Source organism: Trachurus trachurus (assembly GCF_905171665.1).
Source record: "Trachurus trachurus genome assembly, chromosome: 17".
Classification (NCBI taxonomy): Eukaryota; Metazoa; Chordata; class Actinopteri; order Carangiformes; family Carangidae; genus Trachurus; species Trachurus trachurus.
Genome location: NC_139900.1, coordinates 24,843,413 through 24,858,747, shown reverse-complemented (window position 1 = coordinate 24,858,747; position 15,335 = coordinate 24,843,413). Strand labels below are relative to the sequence as shown.

Below are 15,335 nucleotides of genomic sequence, written 5' to 3'. Positions count from 1 at the left end.
CGCATTTCTTCAAAGTAAACTTCCCTTCGCTCACCGGCAAAGCAGAAGTTGCACTTTATGAGATGGTGCACTAGGTCCACAGTGTTTGTGGATGAAGCCTGAGAAGGTGACGAAGGTGAAGGTGACACTGATCGGACAATAATAAGCGGAGGGAGGACGACGGAAGCTGCAGAAGCTCCGCTCAGCTGTGCATTCACGTGGGTACCATATGGCCGGAGAGACTTGAATTGGGACTATTTAGCCTACTGGGCTGCACTACAGGCAGAGTAGCATTATATTTGATTTAAAATGAAAGATTATTCTATGTTTTACTGGTTTATTTAATTTGATGTGGGTGGGACCGGGGGAATTATTGAAACCGGGATAGCTGGAGATCAGCGACCGGTAGAGCAGGGCAGGGCCGGGGGGGGAATGGCCAATGGCCCCTTGGCCAATGGCCCCTTGGCCCCCCCCATTCCGGCGCCATTGGCAGCCATATTAGTTTGTCTGAATGTAAAGTGAATCTTCATGTTTGTACTGGACAGAACAGCAGCACTGCCTCGGGGCTCTGTATGTACAGAAATCACCACATTTACATAAACACATGTTTTAAAATGGACACATCAGTCTATATTTAATTTCATTTTATTTAATTAAGCGGTGCTGCTATGACGATCAGTTACTCTAAAGGCAGCACTGTAATGGAAATGACCTCCAGATTAGTATTTGGTCCCAAAGCTGAGTTGAGTGGAGCTGGTACCGCACGGTGGAAATGTGGTTGAGGATTGATTGAGAGGCTGAGGCAGTACATGTGTACTGCACATTGCAATACATTGCAATGTGCAATGTGTGACAAATGAAAAGTTCTTCCACCAGGCTGTCCTCAGGAGATCCATCTTAAAAGAAAACAGCGTCGAAAGAGCACATTTACTCACAGAGCATCCCTTTAATGAGCAAATAACAATCTTTAATATTTTACTACCATCCCATATTCCAGTGTGCATCCTGTGTGAGGGCAGACAGGCTTCCATTCTTACTTCCTGTGTTGGATATGTGATGATGCACCAATTATGCCTATTTATGGGAGGATATTGTTGTTGGTTAAAGGTAGAGTTGGAGAAAACGGTTCTATCAGGACACATTTTGAAAATACATAAGTCAAAAGTCCCAGCCCCTTTCCTCAGACTTCTCTCTGAAGCCTCCAGAGCTCAGGAACACAAAGCGCTTCAGTGTTGGGTTCACGCGGAAAGCCACGTAGCTCACATTAGGATTGCCATGGGTCGCACCGCAAAGTATCGCCTTCCTCCAGCTTTTTCTCTTGGCTCATTCACATGAAAGAGCTACATCGTCAACTACCAGACTGCAGTGTGGTACATTGTATCACTGGTGTTGTCTTTTCCGTTGAATACTTGTATAATATATATATAACTGCACGCAATTAACGCAGGAAGAGCGGTACGCACAGAGGAGGGAGGGAGAGACAGAGACAGCAGCTTGATTGACACATCATGATCCAATCATCAAGAATGTTGCGTTTGAGATGATTGGATGGTGTTTTTCCAGGTTGGTTCGTTCCACGGGTAACTTTTTTCATTTTTGTGAAAAAGCATTAAATGACTTGGTTGCAATCGAAGTGTGGAGAGGATTCCAAGCAATTCAGCCACAGAATAAGATCCCCAACTCTACCTTTAATGTTTGATCCCTGAGAAGGAAATGTACACACCTTTGACAAAAATATTTTTGAACCCTATCACCACAATAAGGCCCAATGTTGCAGAAGTTGCAGAAGTTTTAAAGAAAGTTAGAAATAGCAATGCGCAGAAAACAATCTTTCTGTGGAACCTTATAAATGTGGCATTATTGTCAGCATGAATATGAAATGTGACAAACCAGGAGAGATGGTGGAGATTTGGTAGCACAGACAGTGATCTGGGACATACAAGGACTCCAGAAAGCGTACTCCGCTCTGAAAATGTGCCGTAGTGAAATGTCCGCAGGCTTCGTCAGCTCGTGTTAGGTGAAAGCATGGAGGTGTTGCAGTCCAGCAGACTGACAGATCAAATCAGACTGAACACTGCTGGAGAGAATAGCAGGAAGGATCAAAAGGAGAGAGGCAGGCACAGAGGGAAAGAAGGTCAGAGAGACAGAGAAGGAGGGGGGGGGGGGGGGGGGGGGAATGAGGGGAGAGGAGGAGAAACGGGGGGAATGTGGGTTTTGTAACGTGAAAGAAATTCACAGGAGAGCTGCTGTTGAAATAGAACTTGAGAAGAAGAGGACAGGTGGAAGAAAAGAACAACAGGAAAGCATTAAGCTGTATGAGAACACAGAGGCAGCAGGAAGAGAAGGTTTAATTCAACACATGAGCTGAGCCTCTGTGCATTAAATATAAACAGCAACATTTAGTAGCTTCCTCTGCTGGATGCTGGAGCAGAACGTTTGATACCACCATGATGGAAGTGACAGTGATGTGCTGCACAAACTGATCACGGTCTGCAGCGGCTGTTTAGAAGATATCAGTGCTGCAGCCTCAAGTCAGACACTGGGGGACATGGTTGTGTGGTTTAATTAAAAAAACTCAAAACACACACAGATTAACCATGAGGGCCATCTTTGTGCCATCACTCTGGGATCTGCATGTAAGACAGCATATTCCACTTCCTGTCAATATCAGACGCTCAGACACTCACAGTGGCAGGCGGACAAGCTGTTGAATGGATTCAGAGCAGCTACTAAGGCCTGGACTACACGATATATTCCTAAACGCACATTTTTCTGTCCAATTGAGCGATTTCACCTACATGAAACTGAGATATTTTTTAAAAAGTGGAGAAATACAAAAATATCCGATTGAGTGGATCCGTGTAGCGATATTAAACGGAGCGCCTAGCAAAGCCGTTCGCACATCCACATTCAAGCAAAACGGTTGCAACAACAATGGTACCGGGCTATCTGTGCTTTGCACAGTGTTTCCCATACATTCATTTATTCGTGGCGGCCCGCCACAAATGAATTACGTCCACCACATATAGTGTCACGGCACTAGCCGATGTCAGTCTGGCCCTCTGCGTTCTGTTTCTCGGTAAGGACTGCCCCAGGTGGGATTCGAACCTTGGTCTCCTGCACGTCAGGCGACGATGCAAACAGTTTTGCCAAGACCTCAATGAGCACTTGGCAGCCGGTTTGCACGTCCTTTATTGCTAATCGCCACCAATCAGCTGGGCGTGGCATTTCAGGCTTCAGAGGCAATCGTGTTCAGTTTTGCCTCTTCGTATTGACAGAGATATTTCTGTGGTGTGGAGAGAGTTTTTTCTTAAAACGAGGACGAAAATATCCACTTAAAAAAATATCCATAGGGGAGAGCGGGGTAAGTAGTGCCAATTTTTACTTAAATTGCCTTTAAAGCAAGGGGATTATAATAATGCCCCCAACTAAAATATGTACATATAGTTTAGGATGTTGTGCATCCCTGGGAACAATCACATTGAATCTTAAATAAACTGAAATATAGCTTTAGAAAAAAAAGTGGTTTTGTGGCACAACTTGCCCCCGGTGCGGGGTACGTTGTGCCATTAGAGAGAATACACTGGGGTAAATTGTGCTATTGATAACTGAAGTAAAACAGATCATTTTAATCTCACAAATGATAATACTATATAAAAGCAAGACATTCAATACAAAATTAAAGCCAGAAGCGGCGAAGATCGGGCCCTCGCTTGTCCCCATGCAGTCGCGGAGGCCTGAGACACGCTGGGGGCTGTGGCGCAAAGAAACGCAATGTTTTGTTCATCCACCAGGCTACGAGCACAACCTGACTGGGCAGGTGTGTTCAGGGGCGGTCCCTCATCACACATGTTAAGTTTCAAGCAAATCAGTGCCCACTGCCATGTTTCTCCTATACACAGACAGCACTGCCACTGGCACAACTTAACCCAGGCCCTTTGGCACAAATTACCCCAAGCCCAGCATTTTGAAAGAAAAAAAAAAGATTCCCCAGCTGTTTTGAGCTGGCATCATGCTAACTCTATTGACTCATGGTGTAGCTTAATAAAGCACTAAAACATGTGTGAACTGTTTTCAAAGTTATCTATAATTGTTCAAACACGGCAATCAAAAAACCTTGATCATAGAAATTTTACTTTGGAGGGCAAAAACTTGTTTTTTGAACATAAATGTGCTTTCCTCTCAAGCCATGTGTCTCCCTTCTTGATAGGATGAGTGAAATGGATGCCCCTTCAAAAATATGTGGTCACATGACCAACTTCTTCTATGGTTTTCTAGATAACAGGGGTGGAACTACTTGCCCCATGGCACAAATTACCCCACTCTCCCCTATACATGTAGTCTAGGCCTAAAAGTCAGGGTGGACATGCAGGTGCAGAAGGGCTCCTAAAACTGGAAAATCAAAATTGACAAAATACATTTTCCATGGTTATCAGTCAAATGTTACAACAACAAAGTCATTCACTCGTGGCATTAGGGGGAGAAGCTCATAGCTGTTGTTGTCAGTCCTAATGAGTTAAGTGATGTTAGTTCATGTTATGGAAAAAGATGCTTTGCTGTTATTGCAAACTGCATAATAACACAGAGAATCTCATCATCTCATGGTATTATTGAGGACTGAGTGAAGTCCCAACTACAGAGGCCAGAGTCTGAATGCCACAAGAAAACAAGCCTCAGGACAGGTGACTTAAAGGGATTTTGAACGTGCCTTGGTTGTTGTTGTTGTTGGTGTAGCTTGGAGCCTGTTTGGCGTAACTGTTGATCTACTGGGATTTTTACACACAGCCATCTCAAGATTAACAGAGAATGGTCAGGGAAGAGAGAAGATATCCAGTGTGTGGTAGCTCTGGGCAAAAATGACTTGTTGATGCCAGACTGGTATGAGCTGATGAAAGAGCAACAGTAACTAATGCAGATGCAAAGGAGCGTCTTTGAACGCACCACATTTTGAACCCTGTCGGCCACTCCTGTCAGCTAAGGAAATCCAGGCACAGCTCACACAGGCTCACCAAAAGTAGACAATATAGCACTGAACAAATGACTTGTCTGATTAGTCTCAACTTCTGCTGCAAGATTTAAAAAGTAGTGTCACAATTTGCCGTTACTATAACAGCATGGATCCATCCTGCCTTGTATCAACAGTTCAGGCTGATGTGATGGTGTGAGGGAGATTTTCTGGGCATACTTTGGCCCTTTAGTGCTATGTGAGTATCATTCCTAAGAATTGAGTGAGTAACTACCTAAGAATTGTTGCTGACCACCACCCATATTTTAAAGGGGACCTATTATGCTTTTCCAGCTTTTCAGACTTTTATATGTTTAAAATGTTGGATAATGGTTTTAGAGGCCGTGGGAGTGTCATATCATGAGGTTAATACATTTGGAGGTAAACCCTGCTAGATGATTGGGATTTCTACTGACTTTTTTTTTTTTTTTTTTTTACTCGGTTGCACTTTTTTTTGACATGAGGTCGCGTTGACGTCATGGCGTGCCGGACTCCCCTACATGGTCATGCCGAGGTCTCTGCTCCAGCCCATGGACATATGCTCCAGCCGGCCCCGCCTCCTCCCATGCTGCTCTGTTGTGCCTGGTGTCACAGCGGAGAGCGGAGCGGTCTACTTCCTGCTTTTTCCCTGCTTGTTGTAGCGCTGTAGTGTCACTTCACTAAGTTTTATTTAGAAGTTTACGCCGACGTTTCATGTAAGTGAAGCTGTACCTGTGTGAGCAGCGACGTACCGCCGGGGCGACGTTGTTCGTCGGACCGACGTAACGCTGGACCGCCGGAGCACCGGAGCTCCGGAGCTGCAGCGGCTCCTCACACAGGCAGAGCCCGTCTGCAGGCCTCCTTGGCCGGGCAGACGTCCGTGCTCATCGCGGTACTGAAAACCATCGCTAATAAACCCGCAGGTTTTTTAGACGGTTACCACCGTGTGGTTATTCTTTTTAGGAGATAAATGTTGGTCTCATTGATGAAATCTTACAATTGTGGCAGTTGAATTAGTTTGAATGAAAAATGAAGCTGTGAGAAGGAGGAGAGGAGAGGAGAGGCGCAGTGCTGCGGAGCTCTGTAGTCTATGTGCACAAATCACCACATTTACATCAATAAATAACTGTTTTACAATGAACTGCAGTCTGCATATATTTTTAATTTATTTTATTAAGTTATATTACATGTTACATGGTTACAGTAGCCTACATGGCAAAGACTACTCTATACCATCTTTGGTTAGGGTGAGACTAGGTCATGGGCACATTTCATTACACAATGTAGACTGGTCAGATGCAGACTGGAGATACTGGCAATTTGCCTACTGCAGATTTAGCTTTTGTTTGCATACTACATTTTTGGCCAAAACAGTATAGATACTAGTAGTAGACATCGTCATGGTAACGCAATGCTGAGGGAGTGGTTCATTTGCATTTAAAGGGAGGGGCCACTGAAACAGACCGTTTTGCAGAGCCCTGTTTTTGAGAGTGCTGTGATGTTTGATCTTTGGGGTATTTTGACCGAAGCATGTCACAGACATGTCTTTAAGACACCCAGGAACTTTGTTTGGGCAAATAGGAGCATAATAGGTCCCCTTTAATGGCTACCTCCAGCAGGATAGTGTATCATGTCACAAAGCTTCAATCATCTCAGACTGGTTTCCTGGACATGATAGTTCACTGGATTCAAATGACCTCCACAGTCACAGATCTCAATCTCCATAGTGCACATTTGGGATGTGGCGGAACAGGAGATTCCTATGGTGGATACAGCAGCTGACTGTCGGTGTGGAACAAACCCTGTCCAGCTCTCAGAGAGAAACACTGCACAGGACCTGTGTAGTTGGGAAAATATGAAGTACAGTGGCTCACAGTGTTGAAACTGCATGTCAGTTTGTGAAGTCACAGTAGATTATCCAGGTGTTATGTGTGACTATGTAGCCGCTGCATCTGTCTCTGATGCTGTTTGCCTCAGTGACACAATTCTTCCCGTTCATACAACAGGACCACACAGTTAAAGTGTGACCGAGACCTCCACACGTTTGCAGTGTGTGGTTAAGTAGGGAGTTATCAGCAGTGAACCGAGTGTACTGTAGAACACCCTGAGGGACAGACTGGGTTTTTGGTTGTCTTTGAAAAGTATAATGAAAGTACAGGATGGGTCATAATTTTAATGAACGGCTGATCAAAATAACAACATTCAGAACACAGGAGGAGCATGCAGCATTTAGATCAGGGGGGATTGAGCCATGTACATATATATTTATATATTCTTTATCTTACCAATAATTTTGCATCAGGCTCTCAGAAAGAAAGACAAAGGTCTCTGAAAACTGAAAACCAGGACTTTTGGGTAAAGCCTGTATCATCAGAATAATAAAGAACATAATGTTAAAATTACCCCCCATTATTTACTGGTCATACTGGACCTTGGCTGTAACAACTAAAATCAGTGAGTTCTGGGTAGTTCCTCGCCACTGTGATCAAAACACTAAATATCTTTTGGAAGAAGTGAACATCCAGTGACATTTTGACAACTCAGTCAGTTTTGTCTTCCTTCTGTCCCATTGACATTAGAAATGAGTCTTCATGGTTTCCAGGTGTGTTCTTATCACTTGGTTCATAGTCACAAAAAAGAGATCATTTCTGACATAATAAGTCATTTAAAAAATGGACAGAGACATAACTCTGTTATATATCATATTGCAGAATGGGCAACAGTTCAAACAGGTGACAGCCAGGATGTGCAGAGTCCTATGTTATGTTATTGACATATTTTTTCAGTCAACGTGCAAACTATAGCAGTGGTTGACATGAGCAATAGTGATGCTCATTCATTCATTAGAAATGAATGAATGAGCATTAAATGCTATTGAATCTGTCTTTATTATGATTTAAAAACAATACATAAATAAATAAAATGGCGTGTAAAAATAGATTTTTAAAAAGTGACCCTGTCAGTCAAAATGACAGTCAATGGAAAAGTCCAGCTCCACCTCTGTAAATATGTTTTATTTTTCTTGATAGTTTTTTTATGATATCTTAATGGCCCTGGCAGCAGAGAGCAACACCACCAACAACTGTTTCTATTCCAGATAAAGAAAGTGGACATATGTATAGCTTTAGAGAGACCAGGACCCGGGCCAAGGTGTGCTGAAGCATGTGGTGTCCCAACATCTCACACATTCTGCTGTTGTTTCCTTTCTGTCGGGCACTTGGCCGTAAACCAATTAAAATCAATGTCAGCCTGAGCAGGGGAACATGCAGGGCACCGAGGCACAAACTACTCCAACCAGGAAAAAAAAAACAGAAAGGTGAAGAAGGTGAGACCTTCAGTGTGTTTGGACAGATCATGCATTAAGTATGTGGAACAGGTAGCGCTGCAAAGAAAAGCTGTGTTTGGCTCCACTTCAGCGTGTTTCTGCATTGTAATAACATCAATAGCTTAAGCAGACCTTGGACTTTTCTCCCTGCTTCAGAGGTGCAGGACTTCTGTGGTGACAGAGATAGTAAGTTGAAAGAAGAAATCCTCTCATTGACAACACAGCAAAACTGTGACGGGCCATGTCTGAAGAAGAAGCTGTGAGTCAGCACTCTTGTTTCCCATCACGGTTCATTCGGGAAAGTGAGATTTGAAGGCCAGACAGCTCAGAAGCAGACCCAGCGCTCCAGTTATTGGTTTTGATAACACCCCATGCTGTGGGGGCAGCGTAGAAAAAAACAAAGTCCCACCTAATGAACTACAGATTCTTGAACATGTAAACCCTCTGAAAGAATCAAACATGAGTCTGCTGCTTTGGTCCTTTGATCCACGAGAACTAATGGATCTATCATCTCTAGTGTATAAGTGAATTGATTTCACATCCAGCCAACAACTATCAGGATGCTGCAGCTACAGCATCAGTTCCTTAACACGTACTGCTGAAGTCTGTACTGAAACTCTGCCTCCTGGCTGTTCCATAACTATATGGGTTATGGTGGACCATGTAATTGTCACAGAAATGTACTATTGTCAGTTAATGGTCAACATTTTGTACAATTGACAAATTTGTGAAGTTGTGTGATCAGAGCCATCTCTGGGCTGATGAGTTGGAATACTTCATATCGTTGTCATATTCAGGATATCCAGAGCAAAATGTATCTCATGTACAGTACAGAGGAAATGTTACTATGTGATATTACTAGGGATGAACCAATCAGCCTTTTTCAACCCCAATGCTGATTATGATACCAATTTGCCATGTAGTGAAGGCATCAGGCCTGACTTTAACATCACTTAATTTAGTAGTATGTTGTTTCTCTGTGTTTGTTGTCTCCCTGCATGCTGCACCTGCTGCTGACACGTGATAGCGTGGGTCACAAACATAGAATTGAAGTGAATAGATCAGTGCCATGGATCGGTCATATTATCCAACACCCAATCTAATCTAGCTATTTAGTCAATATCTGGGCCGATATCCCATCTTAATATCTGATCAATGTATCCCTGGCTATTAAGGCGAGACACTACAGGCAAAAACACTATTTTGATTCCTTATCATGTCTTCTTTCAAAGAAATGGTAGAAAATCCACATTAAGGTTTTTATTTTACTTTATTTTGTCTCTTTCGTTGGTAGATTTCTCCTGAAGTTAGTCTGACCCATGTCATATCAGGTATCATTGTATGTAGGCTCCAAAAATTGTCATTTCCTTTGTATCAGCAACAAATCATAAAAGTATGATTGACAATAACAATCTATGGAAGTTTACAGTACAAGTCTTTAAGCACTGTTTTCTCCAAATGAGTTTTTCCTCAGACTCTGAGCTAGAAATCTCCACTATAGCAAAACTTACAGACACCAAACCCTCCCTTTCTACATGTTCTGAAGGTTTTTGCAGAGGGGTTTGCTGATTTATCATTCACAGCCTGATTTATACAACATTTTATTCCTAAAAACATAGAGAACTTAGATTTACAGAGTGATAAAAAGAGATATCATATATCATATTTAAACATAACATATGACAAAACTTGTAATACAAAAAATATTTGTCTTAATGTAAGTGATAAACTTGGGAAGTTTCATGGTGATATCTGTTAGTTAAATTTTTACCCTATTCGCCTGTGTCTCGCCTTAATCAGATATTATAAGACCAAGCTGTAAAGTATCCCATAAATATATGAAATAGAGAAGATAAAATACCATAAGTGATTCTTTTGAAAGAAAGGAATAATCCTGAAACATGGTGAGTGAGGCAGGAGAGCAGAAAGGTGCAGCTGTCCTTGCTCATTACTGCATGTCTCTGATTAACAGTGCACGTTGCTGAACAGCATGTTGCTACCTGTTCGGCTGTAATGGCTCTCCCACACACAGCTAATCAAAGGCGTCAGGCCAACACCTGACCTGAAGGGGTAACGCAGGGATGAAGGGATGAAAGGTGAACAGAGAGCCACTTGAGGTCGAGCAATACAGACAGAGACCATAGCCAGAGAGGGTGAAGCAGGTCAGTGCTGCAGGAGCCAGAGAATCAGCACATCCCATACTTCCTCAGGCACAACACAAGCTCTGGCTCTCTGCTGCTCTGTCTTCTCTCCCAACCGCTTCACGAGGCTCTGCTTCTGTTTCTCTCTGGAGCTGTGATTCCTCTTATTATTTTTGACCTTATTTATAACTGTCACTGCCAGCCACCTGAGCTTTTGCTTCTATCCGTGTACCAGCAATGATAATCATTTATTTATAGAACAGTTTTCAAAGAAAAAGGAGAGGGTATGCCCACTAACTTGCTGGTTTCGTTTTTTTGTTTATGTATTTATATATCCATGTCTACATTCTATTTTACCCATTCCCATATAATGATGTCTTTTTTGTGACTTTGAATGTCATACCATTTATGATATTTATGGGATTGTTGATATTTAGGGGCTATCAAATAATGTGTGATGTTATTGTATGTAATTATTAATTTTTTGTGAAATATTTCCATTTACCTTCACGCGCAAGGAGGCAATCTTAAGCCTAATTATGCCCCTTGCCTTCAGGTTTGCCCCCTCTGTCTGGACCACACATCAATTGCAAGTCTATTGGTGGCTCATGTTAATATAGTATAGTTAATATAATAGCACCTGAAGAAGACCAGAAAGTCTAAACGTTGTGTGTAATAATAAATAAATCTTTTGTGGCTACCAGCAAGTGTGCAGGCATACCCTCTTCTTTTTCTTTGTTCTGGCATTTTTGTATTGTCTTGCACCTTAAAGAACGTGATGTGTGTATAAAAACAGATTTCAAAACACACAATCAACATTATCAAGGCAAACTTTACAGTTCCAGTTGTTCATAGCCTTGTATGTAATCAGAAGCACCTAAAAATGAATTCTAAAACAGATGGGAATCCAGTGCAGTGAAGCCAAGACAGGTGTGATGTGTGCTGGCCGTTTAGTTCTGTTGAGAAGTCTAGCTGCTGAGTTTTGAATAGTTTGCAGCTGTCCAATAGCTCTATTGTTCAGGCAGGTAAATAAGACATTGCGGTTATCAAGATGGGAGGAAATGACAGTGTGTATGAGTGAGTCTGTGTTGCTGGAAGACAGAAATGTTCCTCAGCATGACACTCTTTGAATGATTTTGGTTTTTTGGTTGTTTTTATATCTACTATACGTATCTATCTGTATCTATCTTGGAGGTGAGGAGAGATTGTATTTGTTTTGAGATCTGTTCTGGTCCAAATAGATATTACTAATGGAAAAGCAAGTGTATTTATCTGCCATTTTTACAGACAGTTTGTCTCAAAAGTCTTTACACAGCATTATAACAACATCCTCTGTCCTTATACCCTCACATCCACTGAGGAAAAACTCCCACGATAAAAGCTCAGGGTGAGAGACAGAGGAGGATCCCTCACCCAGCCCAGGACGGACAGACGGGACATAGATGTTGTATACAGACAAGAAAACAGTTTACAACATGGAATATGGGATAAATGGGGATTGTTCAGTCAAAAGGAGCGGATGAAGGCAGCTTCTGGTGGGCAGGCTGGGTCATAAGCAGGGAGGGCAGAGAGAGCAGGCCAGCTTGATGGGAATACTGGTTGGCAGGCTGGTTCATAAGCAGGGAGGGCAGGCTGGTTTAACAGCAGAGGAAAGGAGGCGATGCAGGCGGCGGTTGATGCAGACAGACAGACTTATTAGCATTTCTTTCCACTGAGGAATTACAATGGTAGTTACCAGTCCTCTGAGGGTATAGCGGTGGTTAGATTGGGCGTATGATGAAGTGGAAAGTAACAGAGCAGTCACACATGCAACAAGTCATCCAAACTAAATACCATTGCTTTCTAAGATGACTCATCTGAGTGCTTTCAAGGCTGGATGAGGCTGTTGATGTCCCATTGTACTCTTGTCATCAAATCCCATGAAAACACATAGCAACAATGTGCTGTCTGCCTCTTACGCAGCCCAGAGCCTATGGGTTCTCACTGAGGACAGACATTCCCACATTGTTTTATTGTTAGTCCACTCTCAGTCATTTCCTTCGTTAGTCCCCAACAGCTCGTTACTTCTGTTTTTAGTGTAGTACTGTACATTTGCTAGAGAGGCCATGTCTAGCAACAGATTGATCCAGATCTGGTGTCATTGAAAATATTATGGGTTGCTGGATGATGTACTTGTTAGGAGGCAGGGAATATAGTTGTTGGTCAAGTAACAGTCAGAAAAAAAGTAAAACCAAGTAGTATGATGATGATGTCTATACGTTTCTACTGTGTTCAGGAATAAACAAAAATTAGAAATATGATTAACTCTCAGTTAATCGTACTGTTGTTTCCCCTTAAAGGGATAGATCAGCATTTTGGCAAATTGGATCGTTGCCAGTAGGTTCGTTACCTTTAATTGTCGGTGAGAGCTATTTTTAGAACGGTGGAGCGCAGCCACAAGCTACGGAGGCTAATGGGATTTCTTGGTTTCCCTCATCAAACTCATCAAATACACAATCCCAACAACTCCAAAACGCTCTGGTGGACAAGTTGTGACCTGCACATTCACCACACTATGAGATAATAACACAACGTTATGAGATAGAGTTGTTTTCAAGGTAAATGCAGAGACTGCTTGCTGAAAAACTGTCCCTGAAAGCAACATGCATCAGCAGTTTTGCATGAATTTTATCATGGGAAACAAGAAATCCCATTAGCCTCCGTAGCGCAGCTCTGTAACAGCTCGCCGCTCTGCTCCACCATTCTAAAAATAGTTTGCACTGACAAATAAAGGTAACAAACCTACTGCTATGACTATAGCAATTATGGCAATGGGCCAATTTGCCAAAATGTTGAACTATCCCTTTGTCATTTATTGCTTATATTATTGAAACAAACGTGGCTCTGATGTGTGTGTCCCTCTGCAGCTCCGGTCTGACCAGGACCATGGGGATGGTATAGTCAAGTACGTTCTGTCTGGTGATGGGGCTGGCACCATCTTTGTCATCGATGAGAATAACGGCGACCTGCACGCCACCCGCCGCCTGGATCGTGAAGAAAAGGCTTCTTACAGCCTAAGAGCGACGGTGGTCAACAAACGGACGGGTCAAAAGCTGGAACAGGAGACAGAGTTCAGCGTCAAACTCCACGACATCAATGACAACGAGCCTAATTTCAGCAGAGAGGTTTACACCGGGAGCGTACCGGAGAGGTCCGACCTCGGTAAGGACTCCTACTGGACACGGAAGAGGAATAAGATGCTTGAACTTTGACTCCTTCTCATAGTGAAAGTCATCAATAATAATCATGTAAATTTGTCCCCCTCAGGCACATCAGTTATCCAGGTGACAGCTACGGATGCTGATGACAGTTTGTATGGGAACAGTGCCAAACTGGTCTACAGCATCAGCCAGGGACACCCTTACTTCTCTGTGGACGCAAACACAGGTATTTCTGAGAGAGTCATCCTTTACAACCCTGGTGCTGTAGATACTGTTTATTTATTATATTTAGTTTGTAATTAAATTGCTCAATGCCAAAACATCTCAGGACCCAACATTGATCCAGTGGTGGCCTGAAGGTCGTCATTTCAATCCCTGGAACTGGCAGGATCAAATCTGGATGAGAAAAGAGAAAGATCAGCACTTAGACAAATCCTTACTCCCCACCGGCTCTGCAGAGCTGCTCAGCTCTCAGCTGGTCTGTGACAGCCTCCAAATGTGAATGTGTGTAACTGTATCAATGGACATATAGACGTTCTGTAAAAGAGACTTTGCCTATCCATGGAAATACCTGGAATAATTCAAGGTTGAAAAAAAACTAAATAACTTTTTAATTCTTATAAATGATGAATCACTAAAACATGATTCAAAAATGGAAAATAATGTGAAAATATTGTATTGCAAAACAGTTTTCTCAGAGGCTTCAAGGCTAGCTGAACTTTTACATTCACTTACAAACCCAGAACATTTGTACTAATTAACCAACAAATAAGCACAGACAATAGTTTTGTTCTAGATGTGCTCCTCTTCTTCTTACCCTGAGCTTCATATTTTTCTACATCTATTACAGAATGAAGGAATAACTCCCAGTCAACACATACTTAAACGCCTCAAAGTAAAAATGTAATAATGTTTTTGTTTTTTTTGTTTGTTTTTCCATTGAAAGACACCAGCAGCAGCATTACATTAATGCAGACTGGCGTTTTGGGAAATATCAGTATTTATGCCACAAACCTGTTTCTGTGCTGATTACAAAGAGATGAAAGTGATACAGCCTTTCCTGACTCTTCTTTGCTGGTAGCATGGCAACGCACAAGAAACAGCAACAAAAGAGTCAATTAAAAGTCCAACCACAACCTACTTTTAGCTCCAGCTACAGGAAGTACAGAGCTACAATAAAAAGTGAATTACTCACTCAAATAATGCCTCTCATGTACGGTGGGTGGGATTGATCGCTTGAATATTTAAATTTTCTCTTGGCCACTGCTACATTTGTATCTCACACCTTCACATTTCATTTTATCAGCAGGTCCTCAGTGGGGTATATCTTCCAACAGTGTCTGCACCAGCACAGACTGTAATATGGGTAAAAGGTGTGAATGATTCACACTTTTACTACCTTTTCTACCTAATTCCCAGTAGGAAAAACAAGGAAGCTCTGTATGAAACCCATATCACATTGTTAGCCATTACATCTGTTATTGTGAAAGGGGAAAAAAAGTAATATAAAGTAAATACACGCTTAATGCACCTTCACCTTCACCTTGCACATTTATGTTTGTGCTGCGCTGAAAAAGCACAGAGGAAAGGGAAATGGGTTTGTTGTAAAACTTGCTATCATAAAATGCAGCTCAGCTCAGCTCTTCACTGATCCCTTAACCCTGCTCATCTGTTTGTTGTATGAATTTGCAGGAGTAAGATGAGGG

At 42.3% G+C, this 15,335-nt stretch overlaps 1 protein-coding gene across 1 annotated transcript in view; it reads left to right on the top strand.

Moving 5' to 3' along the window:
* cdh6 (cadherin 6) overlaps nucleotides 1-15,335 on the top strand; it is a gene marked incomplete at its 3' end in the record, with an annotated part of 74,836 nt that overhangs the window by 35,029 nt on the left and 24,472 nt on the right. The window contains exons 3-4 of the mRNA XM_083990598.1: nucleotides 13,336-13,630; nucleotides 13,736-13,855. Coding sequence (XP_083846724.1) covers nucleotides 13,336-13,630; nucleotides 13,736-13,855 — 415 coding nt within the window. The remainder of the gene's footprint in view (nucleotides 1-13,335; nucleotides 13,631-13,735; nucleotides 13,856-15,335) is intronic.